An 18,748-nucleotide genomic window follows, 5' to 3' on the forward strand; every position below is an offset into this window, starting at 1 on the left:
GAAACAGCAATCTCTTCTTGGTAGAACAGGAATGTTTTTGAAACAAGGCACATATTACAATCATATACTTATCTGGAACTCAGCGTTTTACAGTTTGGTGGTTACCACAAAGGGGTTCTAGGCAAATCAACAGGAACGTGCACAATAAAGGAAAGGCAGACACCGCTTTAAAAACAAATGTTTGGTTTAAGGTAAAGGGCCCAGGTCTGCAGTACTGGAAAGGCAGGCTCTCACTCATTCCTAAGGAACTATCCCATGAACGGGAGACCAGCAAGTCCTCTTGAAAAGCAGCCATGTGAATCCACCCACCGTTTACTGTCTACTGTTAGTTCTTTATCAGCGCTGGTTGACTTTGCTCAACAATCATGCAGAACAGGCAGTTAAGTATATTTAGATAGGCACGGCTCTACCCTAAACTTCAGGTGGCCCCTTAAGAAGTGCAAGAAAGCAAAGTTATCTGCAACTAAGATGTTACGACAGAGGCTTTATTTAACATCCCCAGCAGGCAGCGGGGAGAAGGCAGGAAGGGGTAGAGAGAAGAGATTACCCTACATTTTCTAAGAGCAAGTGAGAGTGGGCCTCTACAATGCAAAATCCACAGCCAGGCAGCACATCATATCTAAGGGTAAGGTTCGAAATCCACGCTGCAGCAAGTGCCCCCAGGTGGCACCCCTGTGATCATCCCTTACAGCTTCTTGGCACAATCAGGGCAGTAAATTTGCTCGTTTTGACAGACAAAACGCTTGTTAGCCAGCGGGATGGAGCATTTCTTGCAGTTGAAGCAATAATCATGCCAGGATCGACCTTCGTAGCTGACCACATTGGAGCCTTTCCCGAAGCCTGTTGAATTCATAAAAGAGGAGAGTTAGGACAGAGGAAGGTGCTACCCTTTCAGCTAAAAAAAAATCACCTGCAGTATTCCCATGGACATAAGAGCAGCTATTATCCAAGTGGAGAAAGGGTGGGCCCTGATCCAGGAGGCACAAATTCAGATATTGTTAACTCAGCTAGTAAACCTGACAACGGTCAATGGAGGATTATAAGGCAATAAAGCCTCCAGCCCACAGAAGCTTCATTTCAGGGAGCACGTTTGGATGGCAGTGGAGGGAAGTGAAAAAGTCCCATAACTGCTAGGGTTGCCAACCTCCAGGTACTAGTTAGCGATCTCCTGCTATTACAACTGATTTCCAGCCGATAGAGATCAGTTCACCTGGGGAAAATAGCCGCTTTGGCAATTGGACTCTATGGCATTGAAGTCCCTCCCCTCCCTAAACCCCACCCTCCTCAGGCTCCACCCCAAAAACCTCCCACCGGTTGCGAGGAGGGACCTGGCATCCCCAGTTGCCAACTTCCAGGTACCAGCTGAAGATCTCTTGCTATTACAACTAATCTCCAGCCGACAGAGATCAGTTCACCTGGAGAAAATGGCCGCTTTGGCAATTGGACTCTATGGCATTGAAGTCCCTTCCGTCCCCAAACCCCGCCCTCCTCAGGCTCCACCCTAAAAACCTCCTGCCAGTGGCAAAGAGGGACCTGGCAACCCTACATACTGCTGACAGAAATGGCTTTGATTAGCAGAGATTTACCACAGGATCAGAGCCATTGAGATTTCAAGCGATGCTTTGCCTAACCGGCATTTCAACCCCTCTGAAGTCTGCCCACACACTCTTGTTTGCCTACCTGTGATGGGGTTCTTGCAGCCACCACACTTCTTGGCAACAAAGTTCTTGTAACAATCGACACAATAGAACAAGTCCTCCACAGCAGTGAAGCGCTGGCCACCCAGCTTCTTTGTGCAAGTGGCGCACACAAAACACTCTGCGTGGTAAGGCCGCTCCTCATAGGAGACCCCTCCAGAAGTGATAGCCTGGATTAGGGAAAGGAGCCAGTGGTTTGGTGCTTTGTCTGTAATCCTGGCTACATTTTCCCACCCTCTCCTAGGGCTGCCAACCTCCAGGTGGTGGCTGGAGATCTCCCGCTATTACAACTGATCTCCAGGCTACAGAGATCAGTTCACCTGGAGAAAATGGAAGGTGGATTCTATGGCATTATACCCCACTGAAGTCCCTCCATCCCCAAAATCTCTAAGTATTTCCCAACCCAGAGCTGGCAACCCTACCCTCTCCCCTGCAACCCCTATTAAGAACATAAGAAGAGCCCTGCTGGATCAGACCATCTAGTCCAGCATCCTGTCTCACACAATGGCCAACCAGTTATTACAGAGGGCCAACAGACAGGGCACACAGGCTGAGGCCTTCCCCTGATGTTGCCTGGCTGAGGAAGACTTTTGGCTGAGGAAGGCTTTGCTCTTCCATTCGGTCCTTAATGTCAGGGCCAGCATGTGGCCCAGTTAACAAGGTGCTAGAAAGGAACGCAAAGGACCTGCATTCAAACAAGCCACGGAGGCTTCCTGACTGTGCCAGTCACTCTCATAGAACTTAGAGAATTCCATCTGCAAAATGGGAATAAGAGTCCATGGGAACACCCTCGGAAGGGGAGTCAGAAAGGGAAACCGATAACGATTTCATTTGCAACAACAGAAACTACTACAACTTACATTCTTGCACTTCACACAGGTCTTGGCAAACTTATGCTCATGGCAGGAGACACAGTAGATTTCGTCATCTTTGGGGAAGAAGCTGGCTGTGCCGATCACCCCCTTGCACTGGCTGCAAGTGAAGCACTCCTTGTGCCAGACGGTCTTCTTGTACTCCACATTCTGATCGCCTTTCAAGGAGAAAAGAGAAGACGGGGACCCACCATTAGCATGTATACAGTCAGCTGCGGTGGAAACAAAACCACGAAAGCCATGGTTTCAGCCCATGGACATTACGATGGAAAACGCTGTCAAGTCGCAGCTGACTAATGGCGACCCTGTAGGGTTTTCAAGGAAAGAGATGAGCGGAGGTGGCAACGGCAGCACACCAAACCTAGACCCTTGGTGGTCTCCCATGCAAGTACTAGCCAGGGCCGACCCCTGCTTAGCTTCCGAGATCTGACGAGATCGGGCTAGCCTGGGCCCTGGCTCAGGGCCAAGGGACACGACCAGAGGGGGAAAGTCACATGGTATAGCCTTCCTGAGATTGTAACACTTTAAAATGGAGATGGGGACCAAGATGTTTGAGCGCTCCCCCATGTCAAAGACTCCCCATACCTAGAAAACCAGCATGGCCTAAGCTAGGACCCTGGCAGGGGCCATGGCTCAGTGGCAGAACATCTGCTTGGCATGCAGAAGGTCCCAGGTTAAATCCCTGGCATCTCCAGTTGAAAGGACCAGGCAGTAGGTGAAGTGGAAGACCTCAGCCTGAGATCTGGGAGAGCTACTTCCAGTCTGAGTATGCAGTACTGACCTTGATGGACCGATGGTCTGATTCAGTATAAGGCAGCTTCATATGTATGTCTTTTCAGACTGCAGTGCTGGGGGGTTGCTCCTCAGCCCCTTGGCCTATGGCCTACAGGGTCTCACAATGTTCCTTCTTGTCCCCTATGCTATTTAGCATCTATTTGAACCTGCTTTGAGAGGTCATCCAAAGATTTGGACTGAGTTACCACTGGTATTCAGATGACATCTCTATTTTGTTGTTCCAGAAGATGCCAGGGAGGCTCTGGAAACTGAACAAGTGCCTGTAGGCAGTTTTGACATGCATGAGGGCTAACAAGCTGAAACTTACTCCCGAGAAAACAGAGATGCTATGCGGGGGTTGTCTGATTGCAACATCTTCTGTTCTGGGTGGGGTTGCCCTTGCCCTAAAGGAGCGCAGGTTCATAGCTTGGGGGCGGTGGGGGGAGCATGTTGCTGGAACAGGGTCTCTTATTGGATAAACAGTTGGCAACAGTGGTCAGGTGCACCTTTCACCAGCTTCAGCCCTTCCTGGGCAGAAAAGGTCTTGCCACTGTGATGCATGCCCTGGTAACATCTAGATTAGATTACTGCAATGTACTCTACATGGTGCTACCCCTGAAGACTGCCCAGAAGCAGCCCACCACTCTTAACCAGATTTTGATGCAGGAAAGCATCCTAACATACACCCCCATCATCACTTGCATCCAGAAGTAGTGCTGTCCCCACCACCACCAAGGAACAAGTGACCTTTCCGAATGTGAAGAGCACAGAGCAGCCCTTGACCTTGTAGCCATGCAGGATGTGTTCCGTATGTCCCAGGGCAACAGCAATGCCACTTTCAGCCACCAGAAGCAGGCCACTACCCTGTCTTCCCAAGGCACACCGGACAGCCTACCTGCAACGATGGGCTTCAGGCATCCCTTACAGCGGGGCGCCTCCTCCAGGGTAGTGCATTTGCTGCACCACACTTTGTTGTGCTCCTTCAGCATGAAGGGCTCGTTCACCAGAGAGGTGGAGCACTTGAAGCAGCGGAAGCAGCTGTCATGCCAGTAGCGGTTCTTGAAATGCAGCTCCTGCAGGCGGGGAAGAAGAACATCAGCTACTGGGGAGTGGGGCGAAGGGAAATCAGGCCTGATGGACTTGGGTTCCCATTGCAGGAAGGTCAGAATGCCACGACTGAAGAGCCAGAGAGTCTTGGGGCTGGGAAACCAGCACAGATTTGAATGGATGGAGCTGTGGCTCAGTGGTAGAACACCTACTTGGCATGCAGAAGGTCCCAGGTTCAATCTCTGGCCTCTCCAGTTAAAGGGACTAGGCAAGTAGGTGATGTGAAAGACCTCTGCCTAAGACCCTGGAGAGCTGCTGCTGGTCTGAGTAGACAATACTGACTTTGATGGACCAAGGGTCTGATTCAGTATAAGGCAGCTTCATGTGTGTTCATGTGTACCTCGTAAGCCCTCTTCAGTTGTTACCATTTTAGCCCCCAAACTGCAAGTAAGGGAGATTGTGTGACCCATGACCATCCCAATCAGTGTGGTTGCCAATTTGTGTGAGCAGGGCAGTGGGTGTATTTTCCAGTTTAGGCACATATGAACGCATCCCCACAAAAAATCCGGTTATCTAATCACGAGTACTGAAGCTGGAAAATGTTTGGTGCCCTATTAATATAAATGGTAACCATGTCTTACAGGAGGATCATGGGTAACACATTCTCCCCTTATCCGTGGTTTGAGTGGCAAAATGGTCATGGCTGAAAAGGGCTATATTGAGTTAGACCATTGGATTATCTTGCTCAGTATTGTTGACTTTGGCTGGCAGTGTGTCTCCAGGGTCTCAGGCAGAGAAAGCTCCCTCACCTGGGATTCTTTTAACTGGAGACACTGCTGGGGGATTGAACTGAGGGCTTTCTGAATGAAAAGCACATGCTCTACTACCAAACAATGTCCCTTCTCCTCCAAAGGAAATTGTTCATTCTGCGTCAGACTGTAGGCTGCATCAAGTGTCTACTCAAACTGGAAGCAGTTCACCAACATCTCAGCTAGAGAAAGGTTTTTCCCAGCACCTGCTATATGAGGCTCTTTAACTTGACAAGCCAGAGATCCAACCTGGGACATTCTGGGCTCTACCACTGAGCCATGGCTCTTCCCACATGCAATCCTTCACATCAGTCAACTACTGTGGCTGCCTCAGCTATAGAAAATACTGTTCTGGGGAACTGAGTTGTATTAGATTAGGAAGGAAGCATGTGTAAAGACGCATGTAGAAGAGCTCTGGCCCACAAGCCAATTTTATCTTGTCCCCAGCGATCACAACAATTGTTTGGCAGTAACCTATACTGCATTAAGTGCACTACAAACATTTGCAGTCATCTGACGACTGGCAGGCTCACTGAAGTCAAACCTGGGTTTCCTGGGGGAGAAGGCACAGGAAACAGAAGGCTATTCCGGCTTCATTCTATGAAAAGATGAGTTGAGCGGAGAGGGCTAGGAGGTAGACTAAAGAGGTAACCGCTGAACACATGCTCAGCCTCTCTTCTCAGGTTAACCCCGTAAATTCAGCCAACATAACTTTTCTGTTTGGGAAGAGATGAGCAGTCTTCTGTGGGCACTATTTGCCTATCAGTGATGTGTTTATTTCATCACATCCAGAGTTGTCTGTAATCTAGATTATGTGGGGATTCATCTGTCAGAGAGGTGATCATATAATTTTATGAAAGGCATCTGGTGTAGAATTTAATGCAAGGATGGCCAGAAATCTATATTTGGGGCGGAAGCATTCCGTTTGACAGGTGAGGATGGAAATACACTGAGTTGGATGACCCGACCAAGTATTCTGCTGGTGATAATGGAGGAGCAGTTCCCTTTGGCCACCAAAAAGGTTATGCTGATGATCATGGGCCTGTATAGACAAAAACTATGTGGGACCTAGGCTGTAGTAAACAGGGGAATTGGCTGAGATTGAGCAAAAAAGCTGGCTGAATCCAACCCACTTTGGTTAGAGTGTTGGACTAGGATCTGGGAGATCCAACTTCAAATCCCCACTCTGCCGTGGAAGTTTGCTGGGTGACCATGTGCCAGTCACACACCCTCAGCCTAACCTACCTCACAGGGTTGTTGTGAGGATAAAATGGAGGAGAAGATAATAATGTCGGTCGTTTTGAGTTCCCATTGGGGAGAAAGGCAAGGTATGAATTAAGTAAATAAAAATTACATTGCACCACCTGACATAACTCTGCTGATGGACTGAAGGTGTGAATCTCCATGATTACTAGTAAAGGGCACACATATTTATCAGACATGGCACATAACACCAGAAAAGAAATGTAATGTTATAGCATGGAATACGTTCCTCACTAGGCTTACCAGGTCGGTCCTCTGCTCCGGAGGGAGGTTTTTTGGGTGGAGGTGAGATTGCGCGTGCGCAGGGCCATGCCAAAGCGATTGCGGCACTTCCGGTTTACACCTGGAAGTGCTGCATTGCAACGAGGCCTTCACCACTCAAACTGGGAGTTTGAGTGGTAAACGGCCCCTTGCGATGCAGCGCTTAGGGTTGCCAGGTCCCTCTTCGCAACCGGCAGGAGATTTTGGGGGCAAAGCCTGAAGAGGGTGGGGTTTGGGAAGGGGAGGGGCTTCAGTGCCATAGAGTTCAATTGCCAAGGCGGCCATTTTTCTCCAGGTGATCTGATCTCTATTGGCTGGAGATCAGTTGAATTAGCAAGAAATCTCCTGCTACTACCTGGCAGTTAGCAACCCTAGCGGCGCTTCCGGTTTACAACCGGAAGTGTCATGTCGCCTCGGGCAGCCAGGTGGATTAGCGGGGGTTTGCTCGCCACCACCTGGCACTTGGCAACCCTATTCCTCCCAGACAGCTTATAGGTTTCTCTTTCTTACAAGCGAAGCATGTTCACCCCATCTAGGATAAAGTTTGTTCTACTGCCTGTCGTATTCCTAATCGTGCATAATTTAGGCTTCCGGACAACCCTGGTCCCCCACCTTGGAATCAGCTCCGATGGGTTTTCGGCACTCCGCACAGGTGTTTGCACAGAACTTCTCAAAGCACTTGACACAGCAGTGGCGGCCTTCCTTTTGGACGTACTTCTTCCCCTGCAGTGCGTCACGGCAATAGTGGCAGTCGAAGCGTTCTGACATGGTGCCCACAGTATAGCTGCCGGGCCCTGTGGGGTCAAGAAAAAGAACAGCAAATCCCATTGTTAGTTTGTGAGGAACAGAGGAAATCAGCAAGCACTGCTGGAAACGCTGAATGCTCGGCTGGCCTTTTACCCAATCAGCAACACACACACACAAATGGGAATTGGGTGTGCCAATTTACTCACACTGCCTTTAGTGTCACACCACAGGTCCATCCAGCCCAAATTATTAGCTCTGACTAGTGGCAACCCTTGAAGGTCTTGCACAGAATCCTTCCTAGCCAGCATGGTGTAGTGGTTAAGAGTGGTGGTTCGGAGTGGTGGACTCTAATCTGGAGAACCAGGTTTGATTCCCCTCACCTCCACATGAACAGCGAAGGCTAATCTGATGGAGCAGGTTGGTTTCCCCACTCCTACACATGAAGCCAGCTGGGTGACCTTGGGCTAGTGACAGTTCTTGCAGCCCCACCTACCTCACAGGGTGTCTGTTGTGGGGAGGGGAAGGGAAGGTAATTGTAAGCCGGTTTGATTCTCCTTTAAGTGGTAGAGAAAGTCGGCATATAAAAACCAACTCTTCTTCTTCTATTATCTGAAACGCTTTTAACTGGAGGTTCTGGGGACTGATCTGGGACCTTCAGCATACAAAGTACACCCTCGTTTGAACACCTGCCAAGAGACCACCACACTGCTTGCCTATGTGGTCTGAAAATCAATGTTGATGAGTTTACAGAAAATAATTACACCAGTATTTGAAGCTCTATTTGCATTCAATACCAAGCATCCTTCCAGCTAACAGTTGAGGCTACATATGTGGAAATGACCTGGGTTGGGGAGATGGGACTTCTTCTCAATTTGGAGGTGGTTTATAGACAACCCCCAGCATCCCATTCCTGTTCTTTTCAATTGAACGATAGGCAGAGTGTACCTGCTTGTTACCACAACTACTGGTAGATATATTCAAAGCATCCTTTGTAAAGAGGAGTGTTTAAAGTTATTTTTGATCAACTCATCAATAGATTAAAAAGAAAAACATGAGGTGGTTAATTGGGGGAGAGAAGAATCAGACTCATGAGTTTTTGCACGTACATCATTAGCCTTATGATGCAAAGCACAGATGTGTAGAATCTGGGGGCAGACGTTTTAATGCGCCTCAAAAGCATGACTGTGGTTGCATTCCCATCCTGTGTCACCAGGGGGTGGTGCAGTGCCATTGCTGGCCTCTCATGACTGACCAGCAATAAATCAACAGGGACAAACTGAGCCAGGAGGTATCCCCCAGCTACTGTTAAGAGATCACGTCCGAGGCAAGGGTCCCTTCTCTCACTGCACCTCCTTCTCTCTCGTAACTTTCTCTAGACACCCATGTCCCCAGAAATGGGCTGGGCAGTACTGGGCAGTAAAAGGTCTTTGGCTACATCCTTCCTCTTCAGCAGGAAGAGCTGATAAAAAAGGGCGAGAGAAAGCACATGGGTTCAGAAAAGTTCACATGTCCAGGAAACACGACAGAAGAGCATGCTGTGGTCACCACAGAGAATTGAAAATAAAAAATGTTAAGTGTGGGCTCCTGGCAAAAGTTTGTGGATTCTTGACACTAGGGGCACAGAGTGGTTTTTCCCCCTTGGTATCTGTATAGTGAAAAACCATGTTTGCTCATTTAAGTTGTTGTTTTTTTAAAAAACCGTCCTTTCCCTAATGACAGGCTTAATGACACTTTGCACCGGGTGGAAAACCAGTTTTAGACCAGAATGGCCAAGTAAGACAACCCAAAACCTTTTGGTGTATGAGGCAGAAAATTCAAATGGTGTCCTCCAGTGATGGTAATACTTTAATTATAAATTAAATGGTTTACATATTTGTTGCTTTTTATTAATGGCTTTTCTAAATCTGCCTCCTGAAACACGACTCCTCTCCCTCCCAAAATTCCACCCTTCCCAAATTCTACCCCCAAATCTCCTAGGGTTGGCAACCCTAACTGCTGCTCAGCCATGCTTCTTTGGGAGGGGAAAAAAAGAAGAACAAGAAGAGTTGGTTTTTCTACCCTGCTTTTCTCTACCATAAAGAGTTTCATACCAGATTACAGTCGCCTTTCCTCCCCGCCCCCCACAACAGGCACCTTGTTAGGTAGGTGGGGCTGAGAGAGTTCTGAGAGAACTGTGACTGGCCCAAGGTCACCCAGCTGGCTTCATGTGGAGTGGGGAATCAAACCTGGTTCTCTAGATTAGAGTCCACCACTCATGTGGATGAGCGAAGAATCAAATCTAGTTCTCCAGATCAGAGTCTACCACTTAGGGTTGCCAGGTCCCTCTTCACTACTGGCAGCAGGTTTTTGGAGCAGAGCCTGAGGAGAGTGGGGTTTGAGGAGGGGAGGGACTTCAATGCCATAGAGTCCAATTGCCAAAGCAGCCATTTTCTCCAGGTGAACTGATCTCTATTGGCTGGAGATCAGTTGTAATAGCAGGAGATTTCCAGCTATTTCCTGGTAGTTGGTAACCCTACTGCCACTCTTAAGCACCACACCTCGCTGGAACTGAGACATTTCCCTCTCCCAAAAAAATGAGAGAATGACATCATTCGGAGAAACAGAGGCCACCGATTGCTGATCTCTAGGGTGGTAGTTACCTTCATCAGAATACGAGCAACTGGAAAGAGTTCTATTGCAACTGCCCCCCAAGTATCACTTGGCCACCCTTGGCTCCATCCACCCAACAGCCGTCTTGCATCTGGGACTCAATCTCAGGCTGTATTGCAGCAGATCTTACAACAGGCCATTAATTTTGTCCTTTGTCAACATCACCCCGGGTCAAGACCCTCACCCTTTGTGTTGAGCAATGACTGAGAAATTGCTAACCCCAGAAGACTCTGGAAGCAAACTAACCAGGGAAGGTTAAAGTTTTCAAAAAAAATTACTGATCTATCCAGAAACCACATGGATTCTATTCACGTGGATGTAATAAAATTCCAAAAATATGTTTTGAAAGATCGTATTTGAAGACAAACTTCAAAGTTTAGTGCCACTGGGCCAAGCAGCAAAGGTTACTCTCCCCCAGTATTGTTGCCAAGACAGGATGCACAAAATCAAGGCAAGGGTTCGCTCCCATAAACAAGTAAACAGTCTTGAAACATCCAAGTTATGCTGTTACAGAGCCAACTATGTTCTGCCTTGTAAACTGAATGGCTTTTCTTGCCCACAGCCTATTTCTCTCTTGTTTTAATGGAACTCTGATTGTTCCAGATCAAGACTGAATTCTTCCCTAGATCATTTTTGCTTTCTTAATTTTACGGTCCCTTTAATATCACGCTTACACATAAGAGCCAACTTGCAGCCCTTTTCTGTGGTTAAACCTTATTGAAGTTTGTAATCTAAAAAAAAAAGATTGTTTTTCTTCCTAACCACAGAACTTGCCAACAAAAACAAGATGGCAGAAAGTATTCCAAACGGGCCCAGATGGTCTTGCTTTGTAGCTTATCTCTGAATCAATAGGATTCAGTAATACACAATAAGAAACAAAACAAAGTGGAACGAATGTGAAGGGAGTTTCAGTCTGTAGTATGGGAAGGATGCTTGCGGTTGGGGGCAGGTGGGAGGAGAATCGGGAATCCATTCTTAGCAGTGCCTGAATACCTCTTTGAATTCCAGTCTGCAGAGTTCAGCTGGATAGTCTGATTTTACTGTGGGTAGTGGTGACAGGCTAAACATTCTTGCTGTAAGTTCCATCCAAACACTTACAAAAAAACAAATGGATTTTTTTTCCTGCCAAGTTGCAATTGACTTATGGTGACCCTGTAGGATTTTCAAGGCAAGAGATATTCAGAGGTGGTTTGCCAATGTCTCCCTCTGTGTAGCAACCCTGGACTGCCTTGGTGGTCTCCCATCCAAATACTAACCAGGGCCAAACCCTGCTTAGCTTCTGAGATCTTATGAGATCCGGCTGGCCTGGGTTATCCAGGTCAGGACATAGAGGTCTTCCAAACTCTTTAAAAAACAAATGGATAGAAACTGAAATTACTGAATTTGTGGGCCTCTATCCAATTGCATCCACAACCAGAGCCTGTGGGGTAGGGCTTTCCCACATCCTCTTCCTGCTGTGGCCCATTGAGCCTCCAGAATTTTGTTCCTGCATGTCAGAGGACTTTCATGGGGGAGGACTGAAGTCTGCGAGGGGAGGGGTCAGCAGAAATTTCTCTCCTCTCCACCAAAAGTGCTCTTCCATCACCAGATCATAAAATACAATCTGTATATCGATCCAATTATTGATTTTTTTCTTTCAAGGGGTTAGAGGGAGAATAACTAAAGCTGCTTTAGAAAAGTCAGCATGAAACAAAGGGTTGCCAGCTCCAGGTTGGGAAATACCAGGAGATTTTGGGGGTGGAGCCTGAGGAGGACATGGTTTGGAGAGGGGAGGGACTTCGTTGCCATAGAGTCCAGTTGCCAAAGCAGCCATTTTTTCCAGGGGAACTGATCTCTGTCGCCTGGAGATCAGTTGTAATAGAGGGAGGTCTCCAGCCACCACCTGGAGGTTATGCAAACAACTCACTCTACTGTAAGAAGTATAGGAACAAATTGGACAGTAGTAGGCTAAAGAATTTTAAATAATAAAGCAATAGGCAATGGAATGCAAGCAGCAAAAACAGCAAAAGCTGTCACTATATTACAAATAGAACAAAGTTATAACCGATCTAAGCAACCGAGGTTACAAAGCAGGAGAGTGACAACAACGATAAGAAAAGGAACCAGCTCGAGTGCTGATAAATAGTTATGAAAAAGTTCATACGATACAGTTCGTCTTCAGGCAACGGAGACGCAGGTGGTAACGCGGCTCCGGACGTATTCCAGCGTTTTCGCTACAAAGGTAGCTTCATCAGCCACAAAGGCTTAGTATTTCTATTCTTAGGATTAATATGGAGCTCCCTAACGGGCTGCTATCTTGATAAATCATGCATTCATCAACCTGGAGGCTGGCAACCCTAATGACACATCATAAGAAAATAAGTAGAACTTGCTGAATCAGACCAATGGCTCTTCTAGTCCCGCTGCCTTGTTTCACACAGCAGCCAACCAGTTTCCCTGAAGGGCCAAACAAACAGGGCACAGAGGCTGAGACCCTTTCTAGCTGCTGCCTCCCATCTAGGGTTGCCAGGTCCCTGTTCACCACCGGCGGGAGGTTTTTGGGGCAGAGCCTAAGGAGGGCAGGGTTTGGGGAGGGGAGGGACTTCAATGCCATAGAGTCCAATTGCCAAAGCGTCCCTTTTATACAAGTGAACTGATTTCTGTCGGCTGGAGATCAGTTGTAATAGCAGGAGATCTCCAGCTAGTAACTGGAGATTGGCAACCTTGCTCCCACCACTGGTGTTCAGAGGTTTCCTGCCTCTGTAGATGGAGGCTCCCTTTGCTCACCATTGCTCGCAGCTGTTGATGGACCTTTCCTTCATGAATCTCTCTAACCCCTTTTTAAAACATCAGTGGTTTTGTTTTCATTACACTCAAGAATGTGATTGCAACGGACGGGGGGAAAATACTTTTGCAAGTGCCTTGTCCTAAAAGATGCTTTGTGAGCAGGTCCTATCAGGCCCCAAGGGCACCAGTGGGAGAGGTTACAGTTAGAACTACCAGATTGCATTCGAGAAAGGAGTGCTGGCTCTATTCATCATTATCTGAAATGTTTGTTAAGGTGCCGTTGCATTGCTCTCCATCCGATCGGTGGTCTCCAAAGCCAATCTCACTGTGAAAGAGGCATTTGGGGAAAGCACGGGCAACTGAATCCCTTCTGGACAGGCTCCAGCAGCTCTTGGATATGAAATAGTTTGCTTTTTAAATCCGCTTAGTAACATGTTGCTTCCATGGCTAGGATACCACCACCTTTCCCGTTTGCCAAAATTTCCAGCTATGCTAACCTTGACCTGTCTCCATTTATCCGGGAGCTGCCACCTCATCAATCATCAGAGGGAACACAGGGGACACATAAACTCAGTGTGCTTCCTCTTTCATACTTCTTTGGCTTTCTCAGAGCCACTTGGATCCTGAGACCAAGATCTGGTCCGTGGGCTTATCAATTGCCACTCTAGCCTTAGGTTACAAAAAAATATAAGATAACGAAATCTAAGAACAGAAGCTAACAAATTAATACTATTACAGAGTTCCCTTGTAGAGCAAGGGACGGCTAAGAAAAACAAATGCGTTAATTGCTAGCTCATTCCTGCAACGTTCTCTCTCTCCAGTCTAAATATAAGCACATTACCCCATTGTTTTCCTGACTCACTTGCCCTTTAACTCGATTACCCGGAATTTGGTCTCTCTATATAAAGAATACCTTGTCATGGCAACGGCTTTCAGAACACATTCAACAAATAGAACAGGGACCTAACTGATAACCAGAGACTTATAGCACAGGAAGCTTGTTGCTGCCTCTAATGGGTTGTGGAAAGATGACAGGCCCTGACAGAGAGACTTCAGGGACGGATTGGAAATGATGAATAAAGTTCATTACATCTATCCCTTGCTTCTGAAAAGGTACTCTGTTAATCTCCCCTTTAGCTGCTAAGACATGTCTGATAAATACCAACATCCAAAATAAGGATAGATCTGTTTCTCTTAAGGTTCCAAAGTCTGAACTGGCTGAATAAACAATTGCATAAAGCTGTATTATTCCAGTGTTGTCAGTCTACTTTCAGAGCTGCATTTAGACCTGGACAGGTGGCTAGTCCTGTAGGATTTTGCAGATTTCCAATTCGAAATGCGTATTAAACACATCTTGGCCATATTCTGGGCATGGAGTAGGGGTCACTGGGGGTGCGTGGTAGTTGTGAATTTCCTGCATTGTGCAGGGGGTTGGACTAGATGACCCTGGTGGTCCCTTCCAACTCTATGATTCTATGATTTTATGATGTAGGTTGGGTGCTGCTAGACAGGCCAATGCTGTGCAGATGAGGGTCACTGCGAGCTGGAAAAGCTCTAACAGGCAGCAGACCTGTAAGTCTTCCAGAAGTTATTCAGAATTAATAGTAAAATAGAAACGTCTCGGGAGAGAGTTTTAAATGGTGTGAAAGAGACATCATTTCCCATAATGTTCACGTTTCTTTTTTCCCCCACCTTGTCACTTGTCAAGCAGGTTTGGTAGGCTTCTGAGCATTAAAAAAAAACACCTGCAAGCAGAGATTATATTATAACAAGTGGGATATATTGCAGGTACCGTGTCTTTACCATTTTCCCTTCAGATATTTGGAGGAGGTGGGAGAAATCAATAAATTAATTCACGATTTTTTGACACAGACTAATGCAACCCTGTGGACATGGCCCCTGTAACAAGTGTTAAAAGCATTGTGAGACATGAATATTTATCCTATTGGGTTGCCAATCTCCTGGTGGGGCCTGGAGATCTCCCAGAATGACAAGTGATCTCCCAGCTACAGAGATCAGATCCCCTGTAGAAAATGGCTGATTTGGACAATGGTCTCTATGGCATTATACCCTGCTGAGGTCCTTCCTCTCCCCAAGCTCCTTCTCCAAATCTCCAGGAATTTCCCAACCCAGAGCTGGCAACCTTATGGTGGCAAACAGCCTGGGTCAAACTAGCCTACTCTCAACTTGACTGGGGCTTTTTTAATCAAAGCTCAGATGAAGCATTAACCTGTTGTTTCCCAAGACTGCAGAAGACCAGGCTTCATTCCAGGTTGAAAAGAAATGGCATCAGAATCCCTTCAGGCAGGAAAGCTCCATACCATGGTTCCACACAAGAAGTGTGGTTCATGGCCTTCGGCAGGAACTTGGGCAAACTAGACACTTGGGTTTTTAAAGAGTTGGGTTTGGGTTCCCTGGTTTAAAAAAAAAACCTGCTCCACGTGGAGTATTGTGTGCATGTGGAGCAGCAAAAACAGGGAAATAACTCCCTACAGCACTGTTTCAGTGTGGGAAAACAGCTGGGGAGGGAGGCTGGAGCCCATCTTGTTTGGCCCTCAGCTGCACAAATATCTCAGTGTTCATATTTGTAAATATATGAAGACATTTTCTAGGTGTTGAAGCTGGAAAGGTTGGTTCCCAAATGAGGAATTCATTTGATGCAGCAAAGACAACCGAGTGCCTTAGGGTGCCTTAAACAGGTGAGTCACAGAGCCCTCCCTCCTGGGTCACACAAGGCCCCTATAGGGCTGCCTTGGAAGACAGCTTTATAGAAAGAGTGGCTGCTTGTGTGCATACATAGAGACCAAAAGGGCCGCAACTTCTGCCTGTCTTTGTATGAGCGCTGAGAGGAGAAGCTAGACAACACAGCCATTCAGCAGTGGTGAAGATGCCTCTTTAGCATGCGCAGGTTCAGCGGTTCTGGCTCCTCCTTCCCCTGTCACATGACCGTGATGTGTCTCACTGCCATGGGCAAACTGCTTAACAGGTCCCATGGTATCACCGGAGGTTAAAGGTGCATCCTGAGGTTAAAGGTGCATCCTAGTCTGCAAAAGCTGAAGACTATTGCCTTAAAGACTAACAGAGTAACTGTAACACAAACTTTTATGGACAACAGCCCTCGTTGTCAGATATATGAAATACTATTCTTAGTTGGTATACATACACACAACTAATTTTTTTTAATCAACAGTAGGAATAAAATGGACACCAAATGGCAGAGGTCCAGTCTGTAATATTTCTTAAGCTCATATGTGCACAAGACAAGGATAACCTGCAAATCAAATGGCAATACCAAGCAAAATTCCATAACATGGGAAGTTATGGCTAAACTGGATTTCCAGGTGCCTCGGGAGACGGGCTTCAATGCCCTGCATAGCTCAGCTGTAGCAAAGAAAATTACGTAAAAATATGCATGTGTGCATAATTTATGCAAGATTGCAGAATTTTCATTTTCGTGGCACAGAATTTGGATTACTTGGTACCCGTGTGGTATTCTGATAACACATGGGGATGTTCTTCTAGCAGCAACCCTACCCAGCAAGGTTGGGGGTCTTCCACAATCATAAGGAATCATAATTGAATGTGCCCATCCCATGCACACTCAGAAGTGCCTTCCATTCACATATGGATGAGGGAGGGTTGGATCCTGGCCCCTGGATCCTGAGGTAAATCTCTGCTGGCAGAACAGATTTGTGTCAGTTAAATGGGACTTCTCCTCTCCTGCTGTAGCCCCAAATTGTTCCCAAAATGTTGCTCCCGGGGATCAGGGGACCATGGAACAGCAAGACAGGGGAGGCAAAGGTCTGCAGCGGATGGGAGAAAGCAGCAAATATCCTCACACCTTTCATTAGCATAAATATATTGACGGGTCAGTCCCTTTATGTGGAACAGTTATTATGCATGCAAAAATCAATAAATAAAATCTTCCAAAAGCAACCTTCAAAAGTAATTTCTGACTATGCATTTCTACTTTCCTTCAAAAAATTATTACTCTCAGATCCCTCTAATTGTTGGTCACTTGCTGGAAAGTGCTCAATGAGCTGTTAAAGATGCATTAAATAAGGAGCTTCTGGCATGACAAAATCCTGTTTGGGGGGAGACAGGAAACCTGGAATGCACCCAGCAAAAAAAACAACAACTATATTTCTTGAGCACTATTCATTAAACCTAAATGTAATATTTTCAATATTTTCAGTTTTACCTGCATGTCTGTGGTAAGCCATTCCTCAGATCCACAACCAGCCCTACTTTAGACAACCCAGTTCAGCTGATAAGAACATGTCCCGCTTTAATCACCGGCATATAGTTCAGGGAGGCTATTAATATGGGGGGAGGGCTACCACCAGATGTCCCCACCCCTTCTCCAGGAATCATGGCCTTGGTCCCACTCAAAACATCTTACCATTTTAGGTGATCTCAGGAGAGAAGAATAGGACACGGTGAATGTACCACCAGTAACATATAAATACCTGCCAAACTACTTCAGCATCCAAAACTGTCTGAAAGCTGGGCAGCCCTTCTAGGAACCTGAGCCCTCTAGTTGGAATACATAATAGCCTTGGCTAAAGAGGTAAAGTGCAGTATCTGAAGACTGATATCTGCCTCACTTCATTCAAGAGAGGCAGTGTCATCCCTGCAGGTGGGACATAGTCATTTTGCTGCTTGTTTATTAGTTCTACAGTACTTTCTGTACACATTTTTTTTAAAGTTTCAGAGACTTTACCTCATTGACTGGTGAGGTAGATCATTAAATGCCCCTAGAAACACCAGAGTGTGGGATGGGACTTTTCTAACAAGGTTGTCTAGATTATAAAGTAGCATTAAAGTCCCCTTCCTTTTATGTGATCCATTTGAGGCTCAGTTGAGAGACTCCAAAAAAGTGCTTTAAAATACATAAGAATGTAAGAAAGCCCCTGCTGGATCAGACCAAGGCTCAGTTGAGAGACTCCAAAAAAGTTGCTTAAAGTACATAAGAACATAAGAAAGGCCCTGCTGGATCAGACCAAGGCCCATCAAGTCCAGCAGTCTGTTCACACAGTGGCCAACTAGGAAGCCACAAACAAGAAGACTGTAGCAGCACCATCCTCATCCTCTCAAAAGGAAATCCCCCCTTCACTACACATTGCTGGTATCTGGCTTATGCACTGCCCAAGCAGGTAATGGATGAGTCCAGTGACTTTTAAACCTTTCTACCTTCAGGGGTCTCTTTTAACATCAGTTTTTCTATTGAGGAACGCCTACATTTTTGCCATGAAATCACATGAAGTTCCATATACTGAATGAGACCACTGGTCTATCAAAGTCAGTATTATCTACTCTGACTGGCAGCAGCTCTCCAGAGTCTCAGCTCAAGGTCTTCCTCAATACCTGCTACTTCACCCTTTTTAACTGGAGGTGTCGGAGACTGAGTGTGGGGCCTGCTACATGCAAAGCAGATGTTCTACCATTGATCCCAGTCCTTGTGTATTGCAAAGGATTGTGGGGGGTTGTGATGTTTCCTTTTTCTTGTAAATCCAGAATAAGATACCCAGGTTCCTGCTGTTAGGTTCACACAGCAGAGACAGGTGCATTCAAAACAACATCCATTTATTACTGTGGCAAGAAGATACAAGGATGGTGCCCACTGATTTCAGAACAAGGAAGCTCATACAGTCTACAGTTTAACAAACAAACAGAAATAATGAGCAGGGACTCCATGAGACTAAACCAAAACACAAAAATATCAGAGTGTGGAACAGACTGTTCCATAAATACACCACAGGGATGTCTGAGGATGCACGTGCAGTTTAATGCAAGGTGATCTTGGGCCTCACCATCACTGGATGGAGAGGATACCCCAGGGCATACTCAACACTCTGTTGCT

The 18,748-nt window shown here is 46.5% G+C and overlaps 1 protein-coding gene across 1 annotated transcript; it reads right to left on the reverse strand.

Moving 5' to 3' along the window:
• Nucleotides 1-663: 663 nt before the first annotated feature.
• On the reverse strand, nt 664-17,108 carry FHL1 (four and a half LIM domains 1). Its single transcript, XM_056859366.1, has 6 exons — nt 17,087-17,108; nt 7,336-7,517; nt 4,239-4,416; nt 2,558-2,727; nt 1,681-1,867; nt 664-840 (listed from the first exon to the last, which is right to left on the reverse strand). The coding sequence occupies exons 1-6, from the start codon at nt 17,106-17,108 to the stop codon at nt 686-688; spliced, it is 894 nt and encodes a 297-aa protein (XP_056715344.1). The 3' UTR covers nt 664-685.
• Nucleotides 17,109-18,748: the final 1,640 nt, after the last annotated feature.

This window comes from Euleptes europaea, chromosome 13, assembly GCF_029931775.1.
Source record: "Euleptes europaea isolate rEulEur1 chromosome 13, rEulEur1.hap1, whole genome shotgun sequence".
NCBI lineage: Eukaryota > Metazoa > Chordata > Lepidosauria > Squamata > Sphaerodactylidae > Euleptes > Euleptes europaea.